This window comes from Rissa tridactyla, chromosome Z (assembly GCF_028500815.1).
Source record: "Rissa tridactyla isolate bRisTri1 chromosome Z, bRisTri1.patW.cur.20221130, whole genome shotgun sequence".
In the NCBI taxonomy this organism is placed as follows: Eukaryota; Metazoa; Chordata; class Aves; order Charadriiformes; family Laridae; genus Rissa; species Rissa tridactyla.
Window position 1 is genome coordinate 52,162,508 of NC_071497.1, and position 24,563 is coordinate 52,187,070.

At 41.5% G+C, this 24,563-nt stretch overlaps 1 protein-coding gene across 3 annotated transcripts in view; it reads left to right on the forward strand.

The window, feature by feature from the left end:
• Positions 1 to 715: 715 nt before the first annotated feature.
• The window catches only part of TTC39B (tetratricopeptide repeat domain 39B), an 83,661-nt gene continuing 59,813 nt past the window's right edge, over positions 716 to 24,563 (forward strand). Inside the window, exon 1 of one of the 3 annotated variants that reach the window (XM_054185742.1) lies at positions 716 to 833. In XM_054185742.1, the coding sequence (XP_054041717.1) occupies positions 783 to 833 (51 nt within the window). In that variant the 5' untranslated portion in view covers positions 716 to 782. The other 2 variants (XM_054185745.1, XM_054185743.1) reach the window with 2 other exon arrangements.

Sequence of the window (24,563 nt, forward strand, 5' to 3'; positions counted from 1 at the left end):
GAGGCAGCACTTCCACAGCGCTGGCCGCGGGGCGCTGAAGGACTGTCGGTCCAAATTTCTCCCAGACTTTGGGTAGCGAACACCTGGAGCAGACTGACAACAAAGGGGGGCTCATTGGGTGCCCCAATGAGGTCCTTCAGGACAAAGTCCTTCAGAACAAGGTCCTTCAGACAAGGTCCGCCACAAGCTGCAGCCTGGTGTTCCACTGCACAGGAACACCTTGGGTGACTGAGAGAATGGCTGGGACACCGAGGGGCGGTGGGGGTGGCGGAAGGGAACGTCACTGCGCTCTGGCCGTGGTGTGGGGTGGTGGGACGTGAGGCGGGAGCATGGCCTCACGCAGGAAGGAGGGCCCGGCACACGTTCCGGACGATGCTCCGCTCGCCCCGATGGCCCAGCCGGCCAACCTCATCCTCCCACGGCTCCGGGGAACCGGGGCGGTGCCGGGGCACACCGGCCGTGAGGCAGCCCCGGCGGGCGGCCCGGGGCCGGTCGGGGAGGGCCGAGGAGCGGCCGGGTCGCCGCGACAGCGACAGGGCGCGACCGGCGGGGGCGGGGCCTGCGATGCAAAGGAGGAGGCGCGGCCACCGGAGTTGTGGGGTGGCCGGGGTGGGGCGGAGGAGGCGGCAGGGCCGGGCCGGGCCGGGCCGGGCCGGGCCGGGCCGGGCCGAGCGGGGGCGGCCGGGAAGCGCGGGGGGCGGGGACCGGTGCCGGGCAGTGGGGAGCGGGACGGGGCGCGGCGCCCGCAGTCATCCCGGCGCGGCGGAGCGGGAAGTGGGAACATGGCGAGCGTAGGGAACGGCACGGAGGAGAGCAGCGGCGGCGGAGAGGAGGTAACCGGAGGGAAACAGCGAATGGCCAGGCGCGGGGAGGAGGCGCGGGCGGGAGCCAGCATCCCCACCTGCCCCGCGGCGGGGCCGGGCGGGCGGACAGCCGCCTCCTCCCGCGGCCGGCCCGGCCCCAGCGCGGAGCCAGCAGCCGCCGGGAGTTGGGGAAAGTTGTGCCGGCCGCGGGGCCGCGGGCAGCCCCTGTCCGCACCCGCCCCGCCGCCCGCCTTTGGTTTTTTTTTTTGTTTTTTTTTTTTAATTCCCTTCCCCCCTCCACCCCAAGCCTTGCCGCCGGGCGGGGGCAGGCGGGTGGCCGGGAAGGCGCTTAGCGGCCCGGGAGGGTGCGGATCGGCGGTGGCAGGCCCGGCTACGCGGGGCCGGCGGGAAGGTGAGGCCGTTGGTGTCAGGAGTTTGATCCCTTCCCTGACGTTTCGCTAAAGGTCCTTTGAGCAGCCCGAGCGCTGAATCCCTGGGAATGATCACCCGAGCTTTTTAGGCTATCCTCGGGTCCTCTCAGTCCAGAAAAGGGAACCCCATTGGTAACACTTCTCGGAAAGTCGGTGGCAGTGAGGGATCTCCCAGACGGGCTTTTTGAGAAGGGGTGCTCCAAAAATCCGAGGCGGTTTTGTAACTGGAAGGTGCTTTTGGTCGCAGCCCTGGCACGCACCTGTGGGAATATTTGGCTTGGTTTCTGGCCGTGCAGCCTCAAATGAAGGATTTCAATGTTGCGTACACTCAGCAGCTTCTTCAGAAGGATTTGCAAGGCACGCCTCTGACCGAACTTAATTGAAGAAAACTTATGAATCACATGGTTATGTAATAGCTGTCTCTTTGATTCTGGTTGTTTTTTATTTATTTATTTTATTTTATTAAACCTTGTTAGGATGAATTTTGGAAACAGGCGCGTAACCCGCGCGCGGTTTCTGAGGTGAGGCAGTGTTTCAGCCCACAGGGCAGCTGACAAACGCGTCTGTAGGACTTGGTATGCTGTGTAGTTTGGTTGAATCCTCGTGTTTTGTATTCGGCAGTTGCAGAAGTCGTTCTTGGACGGGATAATAAAAAACAGCTTGTTCTTTTTCTTGTTTGGAAGGTGGGGATATATAGTATTTCAGAGCATGCTATGAAAGTTGCTGCTTCCTAAGGTTATAACGTGGAGGCATAATGTCAAGAGGATGTGAAATGCTTAAATCTCATTGTATATGTGAGTCAATCACTGCAAAATCGTAGTGATCTCTGTGGAGCTGAGTTTTGTTTCTGAGTAGTATCAGTGAGAACAAGTCATTAATGAACTCTTGCTGCTCTCAGTAAAATGTAGTTGGAATTCACAATTGTTAAAACAGGTATTTAGCAACTTAGTTGTATCCCAGCTGCCCAGTGTGAACAATGGGGAAGAAAATTCTTCACTGAGTTTGCTGTTAAGTGTCAGTGCCTTATGAGAGGAAAAGATGCTGCCATGTGAGCAAATGGAAAGGTAGGCATAAAAGCACTTGAAAGAGGTTTTATTCGAGCAGTAGTGTGCAAAAAATGAAAAGCTTTCTCCAGATGAGCTTGAAAGACCTCGTGCTTTTCACAGAGACTTGTGCTTGATTTTCTGGAGGCTGAAACGGATCAGGATTGGTAATGGAACAAGTGCTTGTATTTTTCCTGGTGAGATCCCAGAGTTCAGGAAGGGAGTGCAGATGGTGGCTTGATCATGGAATCATGGAATCATAGAATTTTTCAGAGTTGGAAGGGACCTCTAGAGATCATCTAGTCCAACTCCCCTGCTAGAGCAGGATTGCCTAGAGCACATTACTCAGGTCTGCATCCAGACGGGTCTTGAAAGTCTCCAGAGAAGGGGACTCCACAACCTCCCTGGGCAGCCTGTTCCAGTGCTCTGTCACCCTCACCGTAAAGAAGTTTTTTCTCATATTTGAATGGAACTTCCTATGTTCCAGCTTGTGCCCGTTACCCCTCATCCTGTCACTGGGAACCATTGAAAAAAGCCTGGCTCCATCCTCCTTAAACCCACCCTTTAGATACTTGTAAACATTAGTAAGGTCTCCCCTCAGTCTTCTCTTCTCCAGGCTAAAGAGTCCCAGCTCTCTCAGCCTTTCCTCATAAGGCAGATGCTCCAGTCCCTCAGTCATCTTCGTTGCCCTATGCTGGACTCTCTCCAGCAGTTCCCTGTCTTGAACTGGGGAGCCCAGAACTGGACACAGTGCTCCAGGTGTGGCCTCACCAGGGCAGAGTAGAGGGGGAGAATGACCTCCCTTGACCTGCTGGCCACACTCTTCCCTATGCAGCCCAGAATTCCGTTAGCCTTCTTGGCAACAAGGGCACATTGCTTGCTCACGGATAATTTACTGTCTACCAAGACCCCCAGACCCTTTTCTTCAGAGCTGCTTTCCAGCGGGTCCACCCCTAACCTATACTGGTGCCTGACATTCTTCCTCCCCAGGTGCAGGACCCTACACTTGCCCTTGTTGAACCTCATTAGGTTCTTCTCTGCCCAGCTCTCCAGCCTGTCTAGGTCATGCTGGATGGCAGCACGGCCCTCTGGGGTGTCAGACACCCCACCCAGTTTGGTATCATCAGTGAACTTGCTGAGCATACACTCTGTTCCCTCGTCCAGGTCATTGATCTTGGGGTAAGTCACAGCTTCTGTAGCAGAAGTTGTCTAGACTGCTGTAGGCTGCCTGTATCTACAGGTTCACCACAGTCTCTTTACTAATAAGCTAGATGTGATTTCAGCACTTCATGCACAAGACAGTTGTCTTCAGACAGAGGCTAAGTGTCTTAGCTTTTTTTTTTTTTAAGTCTTTGCAATGGTTATTATGTTATGAAACTGAAGTTGGGGAAAGTTACTATTAGCTTTATTCTTAAGAGCTGCACGTGTCTAACTAATGTTTTTTATGTGGAGCACAGCAAATGGGAACTCTGCTTCCTGATTTAAGCGTACATGCTTGGTACTATAGGAACTTTTAGCATAGAATTTTGCTTTGCAGGGATTTGTGAATACTTCTTCATCTATGAAGCTTTGAAGAAGGCTATGCTAAGCTAACCTTGAAGTTGTTTCCTACTTAACAGGACATTGACTAGCAAGAGCCCTGCTTCTGAAGTCCAAGCTCAAGGTAGCAGGTAGCTGCCCCCTGCTGTAGTCCCTGGTGAATAAAACTTGGTTTTCTTACGCTTCTTGCAGCTCAAGGAAGTGCTAGATACCATGTTTATCTATATTTAAATTTTTTGTTGATTTATGCCTCATTATCCTGCAGCAGTGGCTTTCCAGTGGGCGTGGCAAGGAAGTGGTACGAAGCGTAAATAAGTCTTTGGGTTTTTTCCCCAGCTAATGCAAGTATAGTAGTCAGGTGTTTTATTCTCAGGTTGTTTTGGGGTTTTTTGTTGTTGCTGTTTTTTTTTTTTAAATGAAAAAAAAAACTAAACACCACCACCGACATGAATTTGAGACCAAAATGTGAGCAGCTATATTGATGAGATGGTGTTATATTGCTCATCTGGGAAAACAAATGGTTAGTAAACTTGGGATTTTCCTATTCAGTGTTGCTTCCTGGGTGTTGGAGTCCCTGTGGTCATGCTCTACGAGGAAGCAGTTTCCTGGATGCTACGCCATCAGAGTGGAAGTGCCCACCTGTGGTATGCCCAGTTGTGAACTCAGAGTGTGACATCCATCAGCACTTAAACCACTATATGACACTGAATTCACCTACTAAAAGTACTCATGTACTAGTATTCTTTTTTTTAACAGGTTGCAAATCTAGGACAAATATGCTTAACTTTAAGGGCAAAATAGCACTCCCAACCACTGCAGAGTCTTCAAGCAAAACTTAAAGCCTTCTCCCCCCTCACTGTCTAAAGATTACTTAAAATAGTGGGCCAGATCTGCTTCCCATTAAGTTCACTCTGTGCTGCCCTGGTTTTTCAAAGTCTTAAAGCCAGCTTAATTGGTTACTTGGGGATTCCCTATCCATTAAAAAAAAACAAACAACCAAACCCAACCTTGGCCTTTGTGCATATGAGGGTTGTGGCCAGATAGAAAGGATCATGATCAAGAAGTATCTAGATGCTAAAAAAATGCCTTGTTTGGCCACAGTCAGACAGACTAAGGATTATACACAGATCTGAAAGTGATTTGGTGCCCTTATTATGGCTAACTCTAAGACTTGTATTAAGGACATCTTGGCCAATTCAGGTAATCTGTGCCTCCGCTCTAAACTAACCAATTAAGGAAAATTTAGGTAATGATGGTCTGATGATGCATGCTGTACTCTCTTGAACTGCCCAAGCAAGGACAAACACTGTATAGGCCGGCTTTATCAGCTTGGACAGTTTATCTTCAGAGCTAATTTCAAAATGAAACCAGCATCATCTTTAACTCAAAAGCTGTTTGGTACTGGTCAGTACTCTGTTTAAGTACTCATGCTTTTTGTCCACTGCTGCAGCAGCTGCTGCACTTATGATCAAAGAACTTGCTGGTGGTGTGCTTCTTTCTACCAGCAGCTTAATATAATAACATACTTTAGAATAAATAATATGACTGTGCAGCACTGGCCAGTCTCTCTTTTGTGTTTACGCTGAGGACTCTTCACCACTTTTGTTTGGTATTTCCAGCCTGGAAGAAGAATCTCAGTGGTGAGAAATAGTAGTAGCTGCACTCCCCTGGAGACTTTGAGGAGCTGGAAACAAATCCCTATGGTGCCTCTTTCACCTTAAAAAGTGAAGAATACGTTGGGAGTATCAAGTTGGGAAGAGGTATATGTATTCGTTATTGGTATCGGGAAGAGGTATTCCTTTCATGAAGGGTGATTGTTTTGAAAACATCCTAATCTGACTTGTATGGTTTTTGTCTCTTTGGTAAGCAGATTTTGCTCAGCTGAAGAGCATAAAATTTGAACTCCTTTGTCAGCTTATTCCAAAAGCTTGTGCTTTGGCACATAGCTCATCTGTTTTTCCTGTTTTGGCCTCTCCTACTGTCAGAGCACATCTACATCTTAAGACGAGGAGCAGCACAGATGAGAAAAGGGCGACGGGAAGACCAAGCATGACTAGTAATTTCTTCTTCATTTAATAAAATCAGGTTGCTGTCTCTGCTTCCGAGGTTCTGAAGTTCTTTGTTTCAAATAAAACTTTAACTGTGGGTGTACCTGTTGAGAGGTTTTATTTTTCCATGTGACAACCTATTCAAAGTAAGGATGTGTATTCTGATTTTTATACTGCCTACATTGTTCTGAGATAGCTAATTTTTTTATTGTTCACATCATTCCATTTCTTATTTGGCTTCATTGAGCTTGCTTCATTCATTTGTTCGAAACCTTTGGTTGACTGTGGCTGAATTTGAAAGTCAGGTAGATAAAAAAAACATTGTGGCTTAAGTCTTTATTGGTGTCCTGGAGGGCAAAAAGAAATGTATGTAATGTGTTCCAATTAAACTTTCTTATTTAATGTTCACTTTGGTTAATTAGTGTGCTGTTCCCCCTCAGAGTGAGGGATAAAAGATACAGCAGGTATGGGAAAAGGTATGTAAAGCACCGGATGCCTCTTAGGGAGACAGAGCTAACAGATAAACTTCTGGGGGAGCTAAGTACCTATGAATTGAATTTATTTGCCTGTTACAATTTGCCTTTACTTCTCTTTTCTGTGTGGCTTTTTTTTTTTTGGGGGGGTGGTGGTGTGGTGATATTTGTTGTGTATATAGGGATGGAAAAAAAGGTAGAACAAAAATGAAGAGCCAGCTTTTTTTCTTAAGGTTTTGGGTTTTCTATTATATTGAACTGCTGCTATTCTGTTGTAGAAACCAGCATCTCATAACTTTTAATGAACCCTTTACTTTGAGCAGTGGAAGTTATTGTCCTTATGGGTACAGCTGCCTTGGTAATTGTAGGTAAATGCTTGCCATTCACCATATGGAAAGACAGTTCTACTTCATACATAAATGTAAAGGGGGGATGGATTGCTTCTTGGAGTTCCAGTAAATCTGTGTGAGAATGATGACTTTGTGGAAGCATGTTTGATTCTGCAAATGTATGTTCTTCCTTTGTTGACATTTTGATGCCTGTATGCTTGGAAAAACCTCTAGAGCTGATGAGCTTGTTGGAACTGCTGCAGGTCAATGACTTGGCTTGGGTAAAGGTTCTTGTTGGGCCCCTCTCTTGGCAAAGAGGTTGTGTGTTGAAAGAGAAAAGGTACTTAATTGCTTCTTGGCAGATCACGCAGTACATAGCAGCGTGGACTAGGGTGACTCAGCGTACAAGTAGGCGATTAAACGTGTATGATATTATGCCTCCTGTCTTGTTAAGTAAGTGTCCTATAGCTTACCTAACCAAAAGGACTTGCAATAGCAAGGAAAATTTCAAATACGGAATAGGGCTTTCTCTTCCTGTGTGTCACCAGCACAGAAGGTGGAGATAAGATCATAGTTGATGGCATCAGGCTGGCCGGAACAGAGCCTGACAGGCCATGTCCATCTGGTGAGCAGTGATTGTCACACATGCTGTTTCTTCGGGGTTAATAGAAACAGTATTATACTTGAGGGAGCAGAAATGGTGGATCACTGCACTCATTTTGAAAAGAGAGAAGTTTTGCAGCTGAAGACCTGAGAACTGGCTTTCAGAGGTGGATGTGTGCTGCTGTTGGTGTATGTTCTGGTTAGAGCCTGGATGTGTCCTTGTGCTGTAGGTGGTCAGGTGTCTGCTTAAGTGGTCAGAAATTTGTGTGTGAGTGCTAAAAATTTCTGCTTTTCTAAGCCCTCTAACATTCAAAAAACATTTAATCTAAGTCAATAGTATGTAAATGTCACAGACATGTGGATTTATGCCTAAATATCAGGTGCTAAAAGCAAGATTTTCGTATCAAGCAAGTGAAGACTTGCTTGTCATCTTATTCTAGAGTAAGGAAGCAGTGCTGTTATCACATAGTAAGGCAAGATAATCTAATACCTTAGACCTTAGGAGCAGTGATATTTTTTTTATTACGATGCGGTGAGTGTATCGTGTTTTTATTCCACGTGTCTTATGCATTCGCTGTGCAAACAAGTAACAAATAAACTTTGCAAGCCAGTGTTTGCGTGTGCAGCACTGCTTTGATTTCTCCTCCCCAGGAGCCAGCATCACGCGCGCTCTCGCTCTCCAGAAATCCTCTTATTGGAGGATGTACAAGGACAGTCTGTCATCAAAACAGAGTGGAGGTTTGGAGGAAGCTTTTTTCTGAAGACAGTAATTTCTGTGTTTGGCACCTATTGGCAGTATACTGGGTGTTGTAAGAAGCGTAGTGTTTAGTAAGTGAGTAGTAATACTTGGCTGTAACTAGTAGTAGATGGTCAGAAGAAGAAAGAAATATTCACATTAGCTTTACTTGAGGGAAGTGTGATTATAAAGGTAGAATATGTCACAGTGACTTTTATTTTCACCAAGAAATTATGTACTGGGAAGAAGATGCATTATCTGGGTTCTCTCTCTTACGACTGTTGATACCTAATCCAGTGGGGCAGCTAGCTAAATGTGCTCTCTATGTCATGTTTTTTTTTCTTTTCTGCAAAAGTTAAGCTTAGTAAGCTCCCAGGGCTGCATCAAATCCCTTTTTTTATTTAATATTTTCATTTTTTTGAAAGAAGTATGAATAGTAATTTGCTGTTAAGTGGCTACTCTAAGGTCCTGTGGCAGAACCTGAGCTTGCTGCTGAAAATACTATGGAGATGTAGACTTGCCAGTTGTGGCTTTGGTAAAGAGGCTTTTTATATGGGTCAAACTTATGCCAATCTTTAGGGTTCTTGTCGCTTACCTGGCTAAAGGTGCTGAAGAAACATGTCAAAAATGGAAATATTCTACATTCTCTACAAAACTTTCCCACTTTAATTTGGGGAGACAATAATTTGTCTTGAAAACAGTTACAAATAATGACTTTGAAAAGAGTCATAGTACGCAATGAGAAGCTTAAGTGCTTCTTGACTTCTTTTTTAATGAACTGTAGCATAACTGAATACTTTATGAAGTACAGTTTGTTAGGGACTTCACAGTAAGAAAAATATTTTGAAAAGTAATCCTATTAACTGCATTGAGGGAGAATAGCAGGTGGAGGCTATTTGAGCCATTTTTAGGTAATTATTATATCCTTACATCTTTATCATGTATTAATCACGTAAATTATTATGTTCTTTGCCAGGGGAAGTGTGAAAAGCGTAGGAGCTAAATTTTGGAGACAAAGCAGTTTAGCTAAATTTAAGTGTGTGACTTGGACCAGAGGAAAAACTTTAAGGTAAGGCTCAGTGGCTTAAATGTAGTATTAAAGAATACCTAAATCTGTGCCTTGTCCAGATGGAGAATCTTAGCATGAAAAACATGTGCAACTCTGGAAAATCCAGTTAAACATATCTGCCTGTGTACTGCTACTTGACACCACTGAAGTAGCTGGCTCTGTTAAGCTGCGTTCTACTGAGCTTAAGCAAAGTCTCTTTAAAACCTTTGGAAAGAGATTCAGCAGCAGCTCAGTGTCTGTGTCTTTTAATGTAATTTGGATTAAAGAGCTATATATGGCCATAGCTCCCTCTATCAGTGGAAAATACGGGGTAGCTCATGGCCAGTCACTTCTAGAAGATGGGAATGCTTAGTCTGACGCTTTGCCAAAGTGCTGCAACTTCTCCTAGCTACATGTGAACTATGTAAATTCAAGTCATGCAGAGTAGAAGGGATGGCAAAAGTTATGTAGTTGAGTTTCAGAGTGAACCTGTTTCTCAGTAAGTGAACACCAAAGCAGTGTTAAGGCCCAAGCGGAAAAAAAAAAGGTTATGGTGAGCTATTTGGAAGTCCATTTCGCTTATTTGAATGGTGGGATTTTTATCTTCCATTTGAGTCGGTTAAGAGATAAGTTTGGAGTGCAAGTACAAAGTAAATGCAAGTGATCCCAACTTTGTACTCTTTTGTGAACTGGAAACAGAAATATAGGGTCATGCCAGTGTCACAAATCAGGTCCCGGATGGGAGGATCCACCTGGAAGTCCTGTTCTGTAATTACTCTCTTCTTCTGCAGTTCACAGTGGAGGACTCCTCCTAACTGCTTTCTGAATTTATACTTGTCTCGAAGTTGTACACTGGAGTAGCCAAAAAGTGAGCTTGCAGCTTTAAGTAGTGGTGTGCCTCAGTGAAGAGGAGGATGTTGGTGTCTCTAAGGAAAAGTAGGCAAGTAGTTACTGGGGAGACTATACAGCTCTGTGTCCATGGTGCCTTGCTTTTTGGGTTTCATGCTGAATCAACTAAATAGTTCAGCTTACAGGTGTGTTATCAAAAGTGACCGTACTGGCACAACTGAAGGAGTAGTAAAAAAGGAGCATGGGGACAAGGGCTAGAGATGGGAACACGCCTGACATCCCTGAAAAAGCTGACTTTTCCACCATGCTTTGGGTTGGTTTTGATTGATTTTTTTTTTTTTTTTTTTTTAAACCCATTTAACTTTCCTGTTGTGTGTTGCTTTGTTCTTATGGAAGTCCTCTGCTGTTACAAGGGCAGGTGGAGTGCAAGAAGGGCAGGCTGAGGTTACATCTTTTGATGACAACCCAGAATACAGGGCTTGCCTTCTCAGTTGACTGAAGCACGCTCCTCCTGCCCTTGGCTGAAGTCAAATGCAAAAGTTTCATGTTTGGTCTCTTGTGTGTATTTTGGCTTTGGTCTGTGCTGTAGGGGCAACAGAGCGTGTGGTTTTATGCTGGGAAAGTAAACTTCATATGAGTTTTGTGTGTGTGTAGATCATACCTTACAGTAGCAGTTGGCCTCTTTAAATTGTGTAGGTGAGTTCTGGAAAACCACTGAACGTAGGTTTTTATAGTTGCATAAATTGGCCTAAATTGTATCTTTCTTACTTTGGAATCTCGCCCTTTGGTAAGTGTTTTTTGCATGGTCTGAAGAAGTAATTAAAAAGTCATATGTGAAATTTAAAAAAAAAAATTTTTGCAACAGCCTCCACAAATTAATAAAGCCTTTCTAGTGTAGAATGACTGAGGGCTATAGTGAAAATGGATATGGGCACCAGCAGTGGGCAGAGATCAGTTGTGACATAAATAGTTCCCTGTCAGCCTGAAATAATTGTCTGGCTGATATTTACTCCTTCCAGAGTTAGAAGAAGTACTCTACGCCTTGTGTAAGGGGTTCAGCTTTTCTTGTTTTGTGTCTCTGGGTGCTGACGGGAGGAAGTGGTGCGCAGAGGTGTTCCGTCCTTTAGATTGGACCCTATGGTCATGTGGGATTTCCTTCTGCACAACGCCAGTCATGAGGATCAGTGCACTGGGGACTGGCTGCCACGTGGGCTTGGTGTAAAGGAACCAGTGCTCTGATTGCCCGTGAGTATGCAGTGCAAAGCGCCAAAAGAGGGCTATGACCCTCTCCCGAGCAGTTGCCTAGGGGCATTGACATGCTGTAACCTTAGTTTTGTGGTAAAGTGACCCGGAAGCAGTGACGAATCTGGTAACAACTGTGTATTTACTCTGTCCTTGTTATTGCACTCCAGCTATGACTTCCAAAGGCTATAAATTCCTCATGACATCAGTAAGCTGCATGGAGAGTGTGCATGTGGGGGGTAGGAAAACTGCACCTTTCTGACAAGCTTCAGTGTGTAAGTAAACGATACGACTTCCATATGGGGAAATGCGTGCTGCATTCAGTGCACCTGCGTAGCCTGTTCGGTGCCTCTCTTCTGGATCCTGCACTGCCTGAGGAAACACCATGCTCCCCTTGGGGGTAGACTGGATGAAGAATTAAAGCAGGGGGAGTCTTGACTGAAGCAGGAAAGCCATGGGCACTTGGCACATTAACAAAACTTAAGGAGGACATTAATAGGTTAACTTTTACTTTATGTTAATTTGAGGGCACATGTTACTTGTGATATTTTTTTGGTAAGGTTATCCTTATAACTTCAGATAAGAAAGTGTTCTGTTTGTGCTTGCCTGTAAGTAGCCTAGGACAAAGTAACACTTTAGCTTACTGCGTGGTTAAGTCAAGATCTGATTCTTCTTAGGGTAATTTAGTGTGACAATTGGTCTGAATGTGACACTATATTTCTGTGTTAGATATTTGTTTGTCTTGCTTTCTTTCGGGTGGAAAGACAATAAACTCTCTAGAACACATGTATAAATCAGCTAATAATTAGTTAATTTTATGCTAGTAATGAAATTAAATTTCTATGTCCTTAAGGGGATGCTTTTCTATTAATTAAAAAAATCTGGTTGTTTCTAGGGTAGATGGAAGGTGGCCTGTCTGCCTTGCACTGGGGGAACAAGCTGTGCCCTGGACAAAAGTCCTTGCTTTAATCCTGTATTACATCTACACTTCTAACTGTAGATAATGTTGGCTTCTAAAGCTCTGTTGTTTTGTTGTTGCAGTTAGTACTGCTGGCAGATCAGAAGATATCCATAGAGACTTTCAAGTTCCCTAATGAGGACAACATTATTGTAAATAGGGTTGTTGGATTTACTGTTACTGCAGCAAGACCTTCTTTTAAAGGAAACGAACCAGTTAAGAAAAATCACTTAAATTGCTTTTCACTATAAAATAGAACCTTGTGGTGCTAAACATGCAGCAAATGCTGTTGCATTCTATACAAATGAGTAACCATCTGTGTAGTCAAGAGGACATTTAACCTGAGGGACACAAGGGGAGGTTAATACTCAAGATGCTCATATTAATATCCTTTTCATATTTTTTTTTATTAGTTATAGGCAAAACAGGCACTGAATCATCTTTAATATAAGGTAAACGTATTTGTTTCCCAGTTTGGGGTGATCTCTGAAAAGTATTAATAACAGTAGTTCCAAGGTGGAGCCCCTCTAATGAGACTTAGTTAAGATTGTTGATTACATTGTAACTGGTAAGCATTCTGGAACACTATCAAAATATCCCTCCAGGGGAGCTGTAATTCATAAGAGGTGATGCTTTTGTCTGGGTAAATCTGTAGTAAGTGCGTGGTGAACCTGTGAAATAATTAGGATTTTTTTTGGTAGCTTTAGAAACAGTGAGCATCGAGCGTCTTTGGAATTGCCTGGTAAAGTTCAGGACAACACAATACGCTCTTCCTCTTAGCTAATTATATTTTACCCTTTTTTCCTTTACAGGGAAGTGGTCTTCACTTCATCTGCTTCTTTCTTATTCTGATTCAAGACTGACTCTCAATTTGTAGTTGCAGCTTGATTTACACTATGCCTTTCTGTTTGATCTATCCAGATATGTGTGAGACTTTCTCTTTTAAAAGGTGAAAAAATTATGTGAATTTTTTTGTCTCCAACATAGTAGATACCCGACTTTTCATAATGTTATGTTGTGGGGTAAGGACAGAGAGACTGTAACTGAAGTTTTGCTGCATCCTGCTGAAAGCTACCCATTACATTGCTTAATATTAACTTGATTGTGGAATTACAGACCTCATCGAAGTTTGAAAACTGCTGAAAACCCGATCTTTGCCGGAGAAGGGCTTGGAAATTTAGTAAATCCATTTAAGTATCAACTGCAAATGCTTTTTTTAGCATAATTTTTTTCTGAAAAACCACCACCAAACAAGTGACAAACCTTCTACGTCCAGGCCTGACAGAACTGGCTGCTAACACTTGTAATGATGAGAACATATTACTAGCAATTCTGATACACTTTACAGATTTTTACCTAATGACAGACTGATGGAAAGCACTGATTGCGCTTTCATAGGTGACTGTTTCTTTTCATGGTACGACACAGTTGATGTTTTACTTCAAAGACCTCATGTTCTGTTCAGCTGTACTATTGGTGTGTTACAACACTAAGATAAAACTGCAAGTTTATTAATATTAGAAAATAAATTATTTGAGTCCTGCTTTTTTTTGAACGGCTTCCAGTTGTATCAGATACCAAGCAACAATAATAGAACCTGTCTGTGAAGTATGTGAATGCTCTAGCAGCAGCAGTACCTTATGCTGATCACGCAGTCCTTTTTTACAGCAGATTGCAGTATAGCTGTGACTTGAGCAGTTTTATTTTCCTGGCTGGACTAATCTCTGGGTGATGCTTTTTTTATTTTTTTTAAAAACCCATAAAACACATTGTTGTGTGAAAGAGATGAGGAAGTCTGTGGAAGTATGACAACTGAAGTTGCATTTAAATGAGATCTTTAGAATGCCTCCTTATATAAGTTATGAAACTTTTCATGGTAGGTGAGACACCAGTTGTCCTGAAAAAATTATACTAGAAGAGTTCCAGAGCCGATAGCCGTGGCATCAAGCATGACACCATCAAAGTATAGCTCATACACCTTCATCTAGTGAAAGCAATGGCATTTGTTTCTCTTCTGGGCATTTGAATTGTGAGAAAATCAACTACCGATTCTTTGTTTTGAAAGCCAGCTATTTTGAAAAGATGGTTTTCAATTCAGGATAACTCTGAAGTTTATGGCTTTTACAAAACCAGAGAAAAGATTATTTTTTTTCTCTTTTTTTGATGCAATTTGTAGGGTCTTTGTGACTTCCCACACTTGTTTATTGCAACATTAAGCCTTGCCTGTCAAGAAAATATGCATGTTTCCACATTGCCTGAAGGGTAATGCTTTTCTTTTCTCTCCTAGCATGTTTTGACTGGTGGCTTGAAACCTTTGAAATGGTCTTGATATGTAATCTGTTTCAGCATTAGATATGTGTGTTTACTACCTTCTCAATGCTTTTTGTTTTACCTCCCAATTCTTAAGCCCCCTGTTCTTGAGTACTGGTTGGTTGTAGTTTTTGCTGTCTCTAATATTGATCAGCTGGCTCCACAGCCCAGTTCAGTTGCAGCTAACAGCACTCCCACGAAAAAGTATGTATTTGATTGGGGGAGGGACTTAAGCTTACTAATGAAGAAATGTAGCAGGGCAAAAACAGAAGTTGTAGCATCCAAATAATGAAAGAAACAGCAATGGAAAATATTTTTACTCTCCATAAAGAAACTGCTCTTGCCAAATGGTTCAATCAAAGGTCCTAGTGGCAATGTATCTAATGTGGAAGTAGGAAGAGGGTAAAGTTAACCATATACTGTTCTTTCCTGTCTGAGGCCATTTGTACAGAACAGGTGATTTAAGGAATTTGTTTTCTTTCTTGTTCAGTTGTCGCTGCTTTTCCAGATGATGGAAGATCAGCAAACTGAATGCAATCAGCAAACTGAAAATCTTTTCAACAGTGGATTAGACATCTTGCTACATTGTCTGTTGTAACTTCCAATTCTACTATGTTGTTTTTTTTTTAATTTTATTTTGAGTTTTCCTCTGTAACATAATGCATAAGGTAGCCTAGATGAAAACTCTTAGGCTTTGTCTCATTATCCATATCAGAAACGGTGAAATGTGGGAATGAAGGTGGGAAGGTTAGATGACTGCTGAACATATCTGTCCTGGTGAGAGGAAAAGAATTTGGATTCTCCAGCTCCAAATGTGTGCCCAGTACAGCTGTGTTGTAATCTGGTGTTTGTCAACCGATCTTCTAACCGTGTTTTCCTTTCCTTTTCACAGTAACTTTTATTTTATTTAGTAGGTTGTGTTGACTCAAATGAGTGCAAGCAGGCATCTTACCTGCTTATGCACTAGGGTCATATCTCTTGAAGTGATACCATTTTGTTAGCAGAAAATGGTTTAGTGATCCTTTGTCCTGACTGAGCTGAAGTTCCTGTGAAGGTTAGCCAGTCATGGAAAGTTAAACTTGAGAGATGGCCAGTCCTGAACTAGAATGGGCGAAATGTCACTAGCTATGAAATACTCACTATGCCAGAGTTGATAAGACCAAACTTCTTGATTTGAGTTGCAGGGAGGCTAGTGACTTTCAAGTTGCGCATGCCTTGGCTGTGTACAAGCACATTAATAGAGTGAAACTTATTCTGTTTCTGGTGCTCTACCTGCTGCTGTGCTTTCAGTTAGTGTCTGAAAGTACACTCTGCTTGTGTCTCTGAAACCTCTCGTTGTGTCTTTACGTCTTCTATGGAACCAAAAAAATTAACTGAAGAGTCTACTTGGAAGCTGACAGAACTTTGCTAAATGTTTGTTGCTAATCCAGATGACTGGAAATAGGAAAGTCTTTACCAGCTTTGTCTTGCAGCAGCGGTCTCTCATCCATGCTGTGTCCAGTGTCCTGGAAAATATGGGCGTACTGGTACTTACTAGTTGTGGTTATGTGTCAGAAGACTTAGGTCTAGAAAGATGTAACAAGGGTCTTACCAACTCTGTAGACATAATAAATAGCATATGAAGCTCTTCTTGATTTTAATGAGTTTTTATGTAACTTCCGTGAAATGAATCATGGCACTGAAGTTTTTGCAAAAACTTTAATGAGCTTGGCACAAAGCTCTTGCAAGACTCTGAGGACTGTCTGCTGCAAGAAGAATTAATTTGATTGAATAATCTTTCTTATGGCTAGAGGGGACAAGCTTATAGTATCTTCCCTTGTGTAGTGTCTGTTTTGAGATGAATGGTTGCCTATTGTCCCCATTTTCCCAGTCTCCTTAGTTGCCTTCACATTCTTCTCAAACCAATCTTCCGACAGTATGAAAAGGAAGATGTATCCAGTCAATGTGTGTCTGTTTGTATTCGCCCTTCAGTTTAGAATTGCTTAGCAATCAGTTTTGTCCAATGAAATCGATCAAGAATAGTGACATAGGCAATCTCTGCAGAGATTTTCAATGAAGAGTGTACTTTGGTACATTTGTACTGTACTGGGAACTCCCAGTTGAAAGCGTGGTTTGTTTGTTTTGTTGTGTGGGTTTTGTGTTTGGTGGTTTGTTTTGTTTTTCTGGTACCACTCACAAACAAACGTATGCCTATGTGACACTCCTTTGGACTTTGGTGTGTGTGTGAGACAGACAGGAAAGATGGTCAACTAATTTAAAAATGCAGAAAAAAAGCTTTCTTGCAGCAATGAAGTTCTCCGCTGCTACCCTGTTTCTCTGCCTCTTAGAAGTGTTCTGTGCAAAAACAACTGCAGGTCAAAATTAACAAATGCACGTCAAATAGCAGGAAGAAGCCAGTGTAAACAGTAAGGGAAGCCAGCTTGGGATTCAGCCAACTTTAACTGAAACTGTACTCTTGCTTTTCTTTGCAAAATATTGAATATGAATCTAACATGAATAACTGTTGACAGCAGCCATTTGCATGTCAATTAAAGTGAAGTACGTTGTGATCCTTTACTTGCTGAGTGTGTAACTGAATCTGCTTATTTCCACTTTTCAGTCACGAGGGAGACGTATCGTTTAAACAGCACAAGCTCATCTGGTTGTGTTCAGAACAAGCAAGACTGATGTCCATGTACTAGAGTATGACTGCTTTATGCCCCATGTTTAGAAGTTTCCACTGTTAGGTTCAGAAAAACTTTCATCTTGTTGCTCTGTCTGGCAAGTAACCTGTCCGATTCATAACAAATGACATGGCTGAATGTAGTTCCTTCAATTAATGTTCATTCTCAGTCTTGCCCTGGTTTATACAGTGTGGCTGGTATGCTGTTTAAGAATTGTCTGGCTTGCATGCAGCAAGGCAGAGTAGGAATTGTCCACTCTTTAGAACATGTTGATTACTTGTACTTAATTATGGTAGGCACTTTCATTACTAACATCTGTTCTCTGTAAAAATAAAAAAAAAAAAGGAGGGTGGATCTCTTCTCTTACGACTCAATTTTCATATGTCTTTTGGTAATTTTGGGATGACCAGCTGCATCAAAAGGTCCCCCTACTTTCCAGCCTGGAGAATAGAGAAACCTTTGTTCTTGTGGGTACTGACATCTAATTTTTGAGCTAAATGACGCTGAAGTTTTTTTTTTTCATTAAAGCATGACCCCCCGACCAAGTCACCCTCTCTCATAAAGATCTTGAATGTGGCATACTGTTCTACATGGGTGAGATTGAATAAGTAAGTCTCAAGTGCTGAGCTTGATCTTTGGTTTCTGATAGCTGAGGTTCTTCATCTGCAGTTGAAAACATCTAGCAAAACACAGCTCCTCCAAACACAGTGTGAGTCCACTCAGCTCTCTGGAAAAACACTGATATTTTATGTAAATATTCTTGAGAACAATTTTTAAAAAGCAGATGGGTTATATTTATAGTTCAAAACAATAAGGTTGAAATAATACGTAAACACAAAAATACACGCATTTTTTCTGTTAGAGAAATGAATTCTGTTTCTTAGTTTTCATGTAAAAATTGGTTGTACTGACTAAACAGAACTTGTGCATTTCAATTCAGTTCTTTTCTGCCTCAAGGCTATTTCTGTCTCTGTGAAGGGAAATCATTTTCCTCTTTTGTAACAGCTACATCATCTCCTTCGCCTTTGAACTGAGTGTTTTTCATGTGTTTCTGTTCCTAGGCTATGAATTGTTAATACCAGGATCTAGGGTCACAGTGGCAAATAAAGTGTGTGTAGGTGATGGAGAAGAAGGACTGGAGACGTCTTCTTCTCCCTCTACTTCTCCACGTTGCTTCTCTGCTAAGACAGCATTGAAACGCCTTTTCTCTCATACGTTTGGGGTTTTTTGTCAATAAGCATGAAGATGTAGTTTAATTCCCAGGCTGTAGTTTGTAAAGCGGACTGCACTTTTCTATAAGAAATTATTAGGTCAAGTATAATGAAGTAGTACGTAAAAGGTTGCAATTTTTAAGCTCTTTATAGCACAAAGTACTGTCAGTTCTGAATAAGTATTACGAAGTCAAAAGCATCTGTATTTTTAAATTGAAAAGAAATCTGACTGTTATTTGGGTCATCAAAATACTAATTCTTTACATCAATACTTTATGAGTTAGCTCAAGATGATGTGTTAGCTTTTGAGTCCTGCTTGGACTTTTGAGTAATGCTGGGAATTACTTTCTTAACATCTGGAAAAATATGCAGTCCTAGGTAATGTTTTCTCATGCCACTGCCCATTTAAGCAACAGATGAATTCTGTCCTTATGTGACACAAACATCCGATTGTTAGTAGGCAGAAAAGGTGTCCACAACAGATTATGTTTTATAGGTCGAGTTCTCAGAATTACTACTTTTTTAGTTTGTGCATCTTCTATCTGAAGTTTGTAGATGTGTGTAGACATGTTATCCTACTTCTTTTACTGTAGGTGAATCAAAAACCCACCAATTTCCTTAGCTGAATGCATTTATTTTTAGCTGAGCAGTATTCCAGGTTCAACTTTCACAACTTTCACAGCTTTCACTGTCGTTCATCTCCATCATTTTTTCTTGTTAAATGGTCATGTCTGATACTTGATGCTTCAGTGGAGTGGTTGGCGGAGGGAGGGGGGCAGGTGTTGGTTAAAGCAACAAGACCAAATCCATGTAATCCGTGAAGAAGATTATGTTATAGGGAGAATGAGCATACTTTTGCTGTGAAAGAGCAGTATTCAGAAACTACTTGAAAAGGAGTCTATACATGCATTATCATTTTGATTCCATGAAAGGGATTCTGTCAGTAAATTCGATTGCATAAAAGCATCTTTGGCTCAAGTCTTGCCTATGAGTTGATTCGAACAAATTCTCTATAGAGTAGTGTCAGAACTACAGATAATTGCTCCTTGTGTAACAAAAGCCATCAGTTTCATGAAGCTTGGCTGATGTCAAGTCAAGTAATTTGTGCTTAGCTGAACTGTAATGTTGTGTGCTTTTCAGGCTCTTAATTTGGAGATAAGAAAGGCAGTGTCCATGGTTATTCTCCCTGGTGTGCTCTGGTAGTTAGCACTCTGCCTGAAAAGTGTGAATCTGCTGCAGAAAAAAAAAAAAGGCATGATGAAAACTAATGTTTACAAGAAATTGAAGAGGTTTTGCCTGGTACTGGTTTTTTTTTTTGTGAGTTTGTTTGTGTGAGCTAGAGACTGTAAGTACTTCTGCTGTCTTGCATTCGGTGAATCCAAAAGATTAAACTTTTAAGTAGCTCTTAAAAATAAGTATGTGTTCTATCTCTTGAACTTTTCATGGGATCTTTTCTGTTATCTTACATACTTATCAACATTCAAGAAGGCTGAACTCTAGGAAAGTAGAAAGTTTTACAGTTGGATGCTAAAACTTCCTGTTTTCTACTGTTTGCCAATTAATTTAAGGATCACATTAATAGCAGGAGTTCACATTGAGTTCCTTGTCAAAATGACTTTCTCTCATAATACAGCCTGAATCTGCGCGTATCATTTCTTTGATTTTTTTGCATGTGCATCTTCTCATTTGAGACTAACTCAATGATCCCAGTCACTCTAAGGGAGTGTATTTTTTGTTATTTTGATTTGTATTCCATTAATTATTTATGGCTGAACATTTCATTAGTATTATGTTTGTTTCAAGAGTATTGGTTTAAAATTTTATTGAACAGAGAGAAGCCTTGGAGAAATTTTGTTAGAAACAATTTAATTATGTTCCTCTACTGATAACTGCTTTTCCTCTTGTCTACTCAGCTAATTCTTAAAATAATGCATGTTTTATCAGGTACATTTTAAGAACTAGATCAGCGTAGCATGTATAAAAAGGGCTTGTCCAGTCCAAAGTGATTGTCTTTATAGTTCATTCAACCGAGAGAGATTTTTAATATTCTCAAATTTCTCACCTTCTTGCTTTTTTTTTTGTTCATTTGTTTGGGGTTTTTTTTGTACCATGTCAACTCTGCTCTAGTTCTTTATTAATTAAATTTTGTGGGTTTCTGTTTTGGGGTTTTTTTGGTGGTGTTTTTTGTGTTTGTTGTCATGTTAACCAGTTTACAGTAACTGAGTTACTTGCTGCTTGCTTGCTCTAGGCTATTCTAGCAATTCTTTGGCTAAAGGCAGCCACGTTCCCATGTAGCAGCACATCTGGAAATTGTGTTAATTTCATTGCTGTTTACTCAGGAGAGTTTCTGGCCTCTGTTGGCAGTTCTCAGTTCAGTCAAGTCAACTAAGGGGACAGATGGTATCTTGTCATTTCATATCCTTGAGTAATATTCTTAGGAGCTTGCATATTGCTATAATGTCTAGTAAGTTTTAAATGCCCAGTGATTTTAAGTTGTCACTCCTCTGGGCCTGGAGTTTAAAATTTTCAACCGCCAGTTTATTTGAATCATTTTTAATGTAGTCCTGGCTAAGGAGAAATGAATATTTATAAAGTTGCGTAATAGAAAGTAGTTTTTTTAATGTTCTGTCCCATTTGGTAATAAAACCTTGTGACTGTTGACTTACAGAAACTGTCTGGAAACTGGTTCTGTTGCAGAAATGAAGATCATATGGAAGGCCTCTTTTTCACACTCCCAGCCCATAGTATGGGTGCTGTAGATCAGTTTCTTCTCCTTTCTCTTGCCATAGTCACACTTTTTTCCTGTATTCAGTATTAACAAGGAAAAAGAGATTTAGTCCATACCCCTACGTGCTATGGCTAAGCTATTGCCCTTTCAGCTGGGTCTGGACAGCTTTAGCCAGAGAGAATAGGGTGCATCTCCCGTGATTTTAGAAAGCTGCGTCTGAGCTTGTCAGCTAAGTTTTGTTTAAACTCCTTAAAGTCCTGTGAGATAAATCCCTATAAGTAATTATAATTTTCATATTAACACAGTACAAAACATGTTATCTTTCCCATTGCGTTGAGAAATTTTAGACCTCTCGGTGAAGCCTCTTCCTTGTTACATAGAATCCAACCCTTTGCCCAAGCGAGGATAGACTACAAGTCACGCCTAGTGTTTGTGGATACTACTGTACCTAGTTTCCTGAAGTTTTGTTGTTAGCGGGGAGAATCCAGATAGTTGATACCTCAGTCAGTAATGATATCTTGTCATAAATCTGGATTTTAAAAGAATAGTTTACACTGACCAGATTTGCCTTCTTCACTTTGAGAAGAACAAGTGTTTAAACACTCAAGTTTGTTAATTATTTTGTCAAGCTAAGACAATAGTTTACAAAGAGTCACAGGATGTAGTCAAAAAGTTGCTCAAAGTTGAGTCATTTAGGATGAATGTGGAAGAAAGGAGAGTTCACTTTTGATGCTAGGATTTCTGTAATAATCAAGGCAAGCAGTTGTTTCTACTTTCTTCTGGTGTATTAGAACAAAAGTACAGTCACTGATAAACGTCCTGTAGTAGTTTAAGGGTCTCACTTGGACATTGTTTTTCATGAGGCTTTATAGGTGAATTGTGATCTGCTGCAAGTAGTTTCTGCTAAAGAGTACAGGAATTCCAGTCAGTTTTTCTGCATTAATACACTGTGTCCATTTGTGTCTCTGTCTGACTTTGACTTCCTTGGATTTGCGAAATGTGAGTATCTCTAAGTTGTGTAAACTTAATTCTTTTCAAACCTGCTCGCATCTTGAAAATCGTGCATCAAAAAGATGTGAAATAGTACAATGGTCAACCAGAAAAAAAAAATGAAGGTGATGTAATTAGAGAAAAATAATTTTGAGACAGCTTGATTTTATCAAATCTTGTTCCTATTTCCCCCCCCCCCCCCCCAAATTTGTGGAAAACTCTGAATCAGTTTCTCATGCCATCTAGTGGCAGTTCTATTTTACATTCATGAGTTTTAAATTTTTGGATTGACGCGTTCTCTGGAAAAGGTGCAATAAAAATCTGTGGATTGCAGCATTAGCTAGCATTATGTACTGAGACTTGGTTGTTAAACTCCCTCTCCTGGTACAAACTTAAATATTAATAAATTTCTTTTTCTGAGCAGAATGTCTGAAAAAAAGCTGTATTGCTCTTCTTATGGATTTAACTGCAGTTTGCATTTCCTGAGGATTTCTGCTGAATGTGTGTGGCTGTTATAACAAAGACATACTAGAGTAGGATCTTCGGGACTTGCTGCAGGATCGATCCAGGTCAGGTGAAGGGAATGAATGAAGGACTCCGTTAACCTCAGTCTCTGTTCAGTGTCTCTCCAGACATGTAAATAAAGGAAATTGTGTTCCTACGCTAACACTGCTGAAGTGTAGAGGTCACAAATATGGCTGATTTAGTTGCACTCGACTTCAGGCTTGAAGGAACTTGTGTGCAGCCTGTTGTTGGTGCTAAATAAAACTGTTTAGTTTGATTTGAGTAATCTGCTTTGCAGACTGAAATGAACAAGCACCTCTGGAAATTGATTATGGCATTTCAGCTTTATCAGCTGGAAGTTGCAGTGAAGCTGAGAACTTTACTAGGCTTTAATCAAACATGCAAGAATGTGTCTGTCCATGTTTTTGGGCTGCTTTTGTACTCTGAGGAATGGATAATCTTTATCAATCACTTGATTTTTTTTTTTTAATTGACATAATGTATAAACCTATACACATGTGTATATTATATAAGGCTTGAAGTCTTCAAGATGCTCTGTATTTTATGTAACACTTCACTCTTAATTTTTTTTCTCTTCTTGAATAGGCTTAATTTACAATTTTAACAGACTATTGGAGAAAAGCTAATGTTCTGAGTATTGCTGAAGCCTTCTGTACCTTGGTAGGAGCATGATGAATCCCAGAACTTGATCTGGAAGGAGCTGTTCTGCGTACTTCAATTGCAGTCTTTTCCCTTACACTTTAGGATGATACAACTGTTTTTTTCATAGGCATGGAATGCAGTAGAAAATGGCCATGCTTCTCTTTTAGTGCCTTCAACTTTCTTCTATATTCCCTATATATATAGGGAATCTGTGGGAGTCTGTAGAGCCAACTACAAACTTGTGTGAGACAGTTAAGGAAATGAGAACAACGTGTCGAATGCATTCTAATACCTGTTTGCATGCAGTGGGAATGGGAAGGCACAGAGAACTTCAGAAAAACTATGCAACTTTTTTGTTATGTTAGAAGTAGTCACCTTCAGCAATGTTGTTTTTAGCTCCATTGAGGAATCTCCTGGAGAGGCCTTGATTATTTCCTGTGCTTTGGTGTGGGGGGAAAATATCAAGGTTATACTTCATCTTCTAAATATTTGTACATGCATTTGACCAGTGTGAATAGCAGGGAACAAAATTCAGTAGGAGCCATTCAGAAGGAGCCAGAGGAGGCCTTTATCTAGACAGAATGTGAATTATCTCTGTGGAAAGGGACCTGGGGGTCCTGGTGGACAACAAGCTCAAGATCAGTAAACAGTGTGCTGCTGCAGCAAAGGCGGCCAATAGGATGCTGGGCTGCATCAACAAGGACATCACCAGCAAAGATAAAGAAGTCGTTATCCCACTTTCTCAGCACTTGTCAGGCCACACCTGGAATCCTGTGTTCGGTTTTGGGCCCCTGCTATACAAAAAACATAAGGACAGGCTGGAGAGGGTCCAGGGAAGGGCCACCAAGATGATCAAAGGACCAGGAAGCCTGCCGTTTGAGAAAAGGCTGAGAGGACTAGGTTTGTTCAGTCTTGAGAGCAGGAGGCTTAGGGGTAAACAAGGGGTAGTGGGCCCAAGTTACTCCTGGGGAGATTCCAATTGGACACAAGAGGAAAATTTTTCACAATGAGAACAATCAGCCATTGAAATAATTTCCCCAGGGAAGTGGTGGGTTCCCCAACATTGGACGCTTTTAAGATTCATCTAGATAAGGTGCTGGGCCACCTTGTCTAGACTGTGCTTTTGTACCAGATGATCCATGAGGTCCCTTCCAACCTGATATTCTATGATGTCTCTCCCTTTCTTCTTGCACATAGCTGCTGCTCTCAGATTTGAAAGAGCAGACAAGAATTTTATGTCACAAGGTGTTTTTACATCTTGGTGTAAACTTCTGATTTTTACTGTTCTTTAAAGTACCTGACAGTTAAAAGTACTTTGTCTTTTGCTTGTCAAGTTTGTTTTCGTAGGAAAAATGGACATGCGCTCAAAAAGCTGTCAGCGTGTTTTGTTTG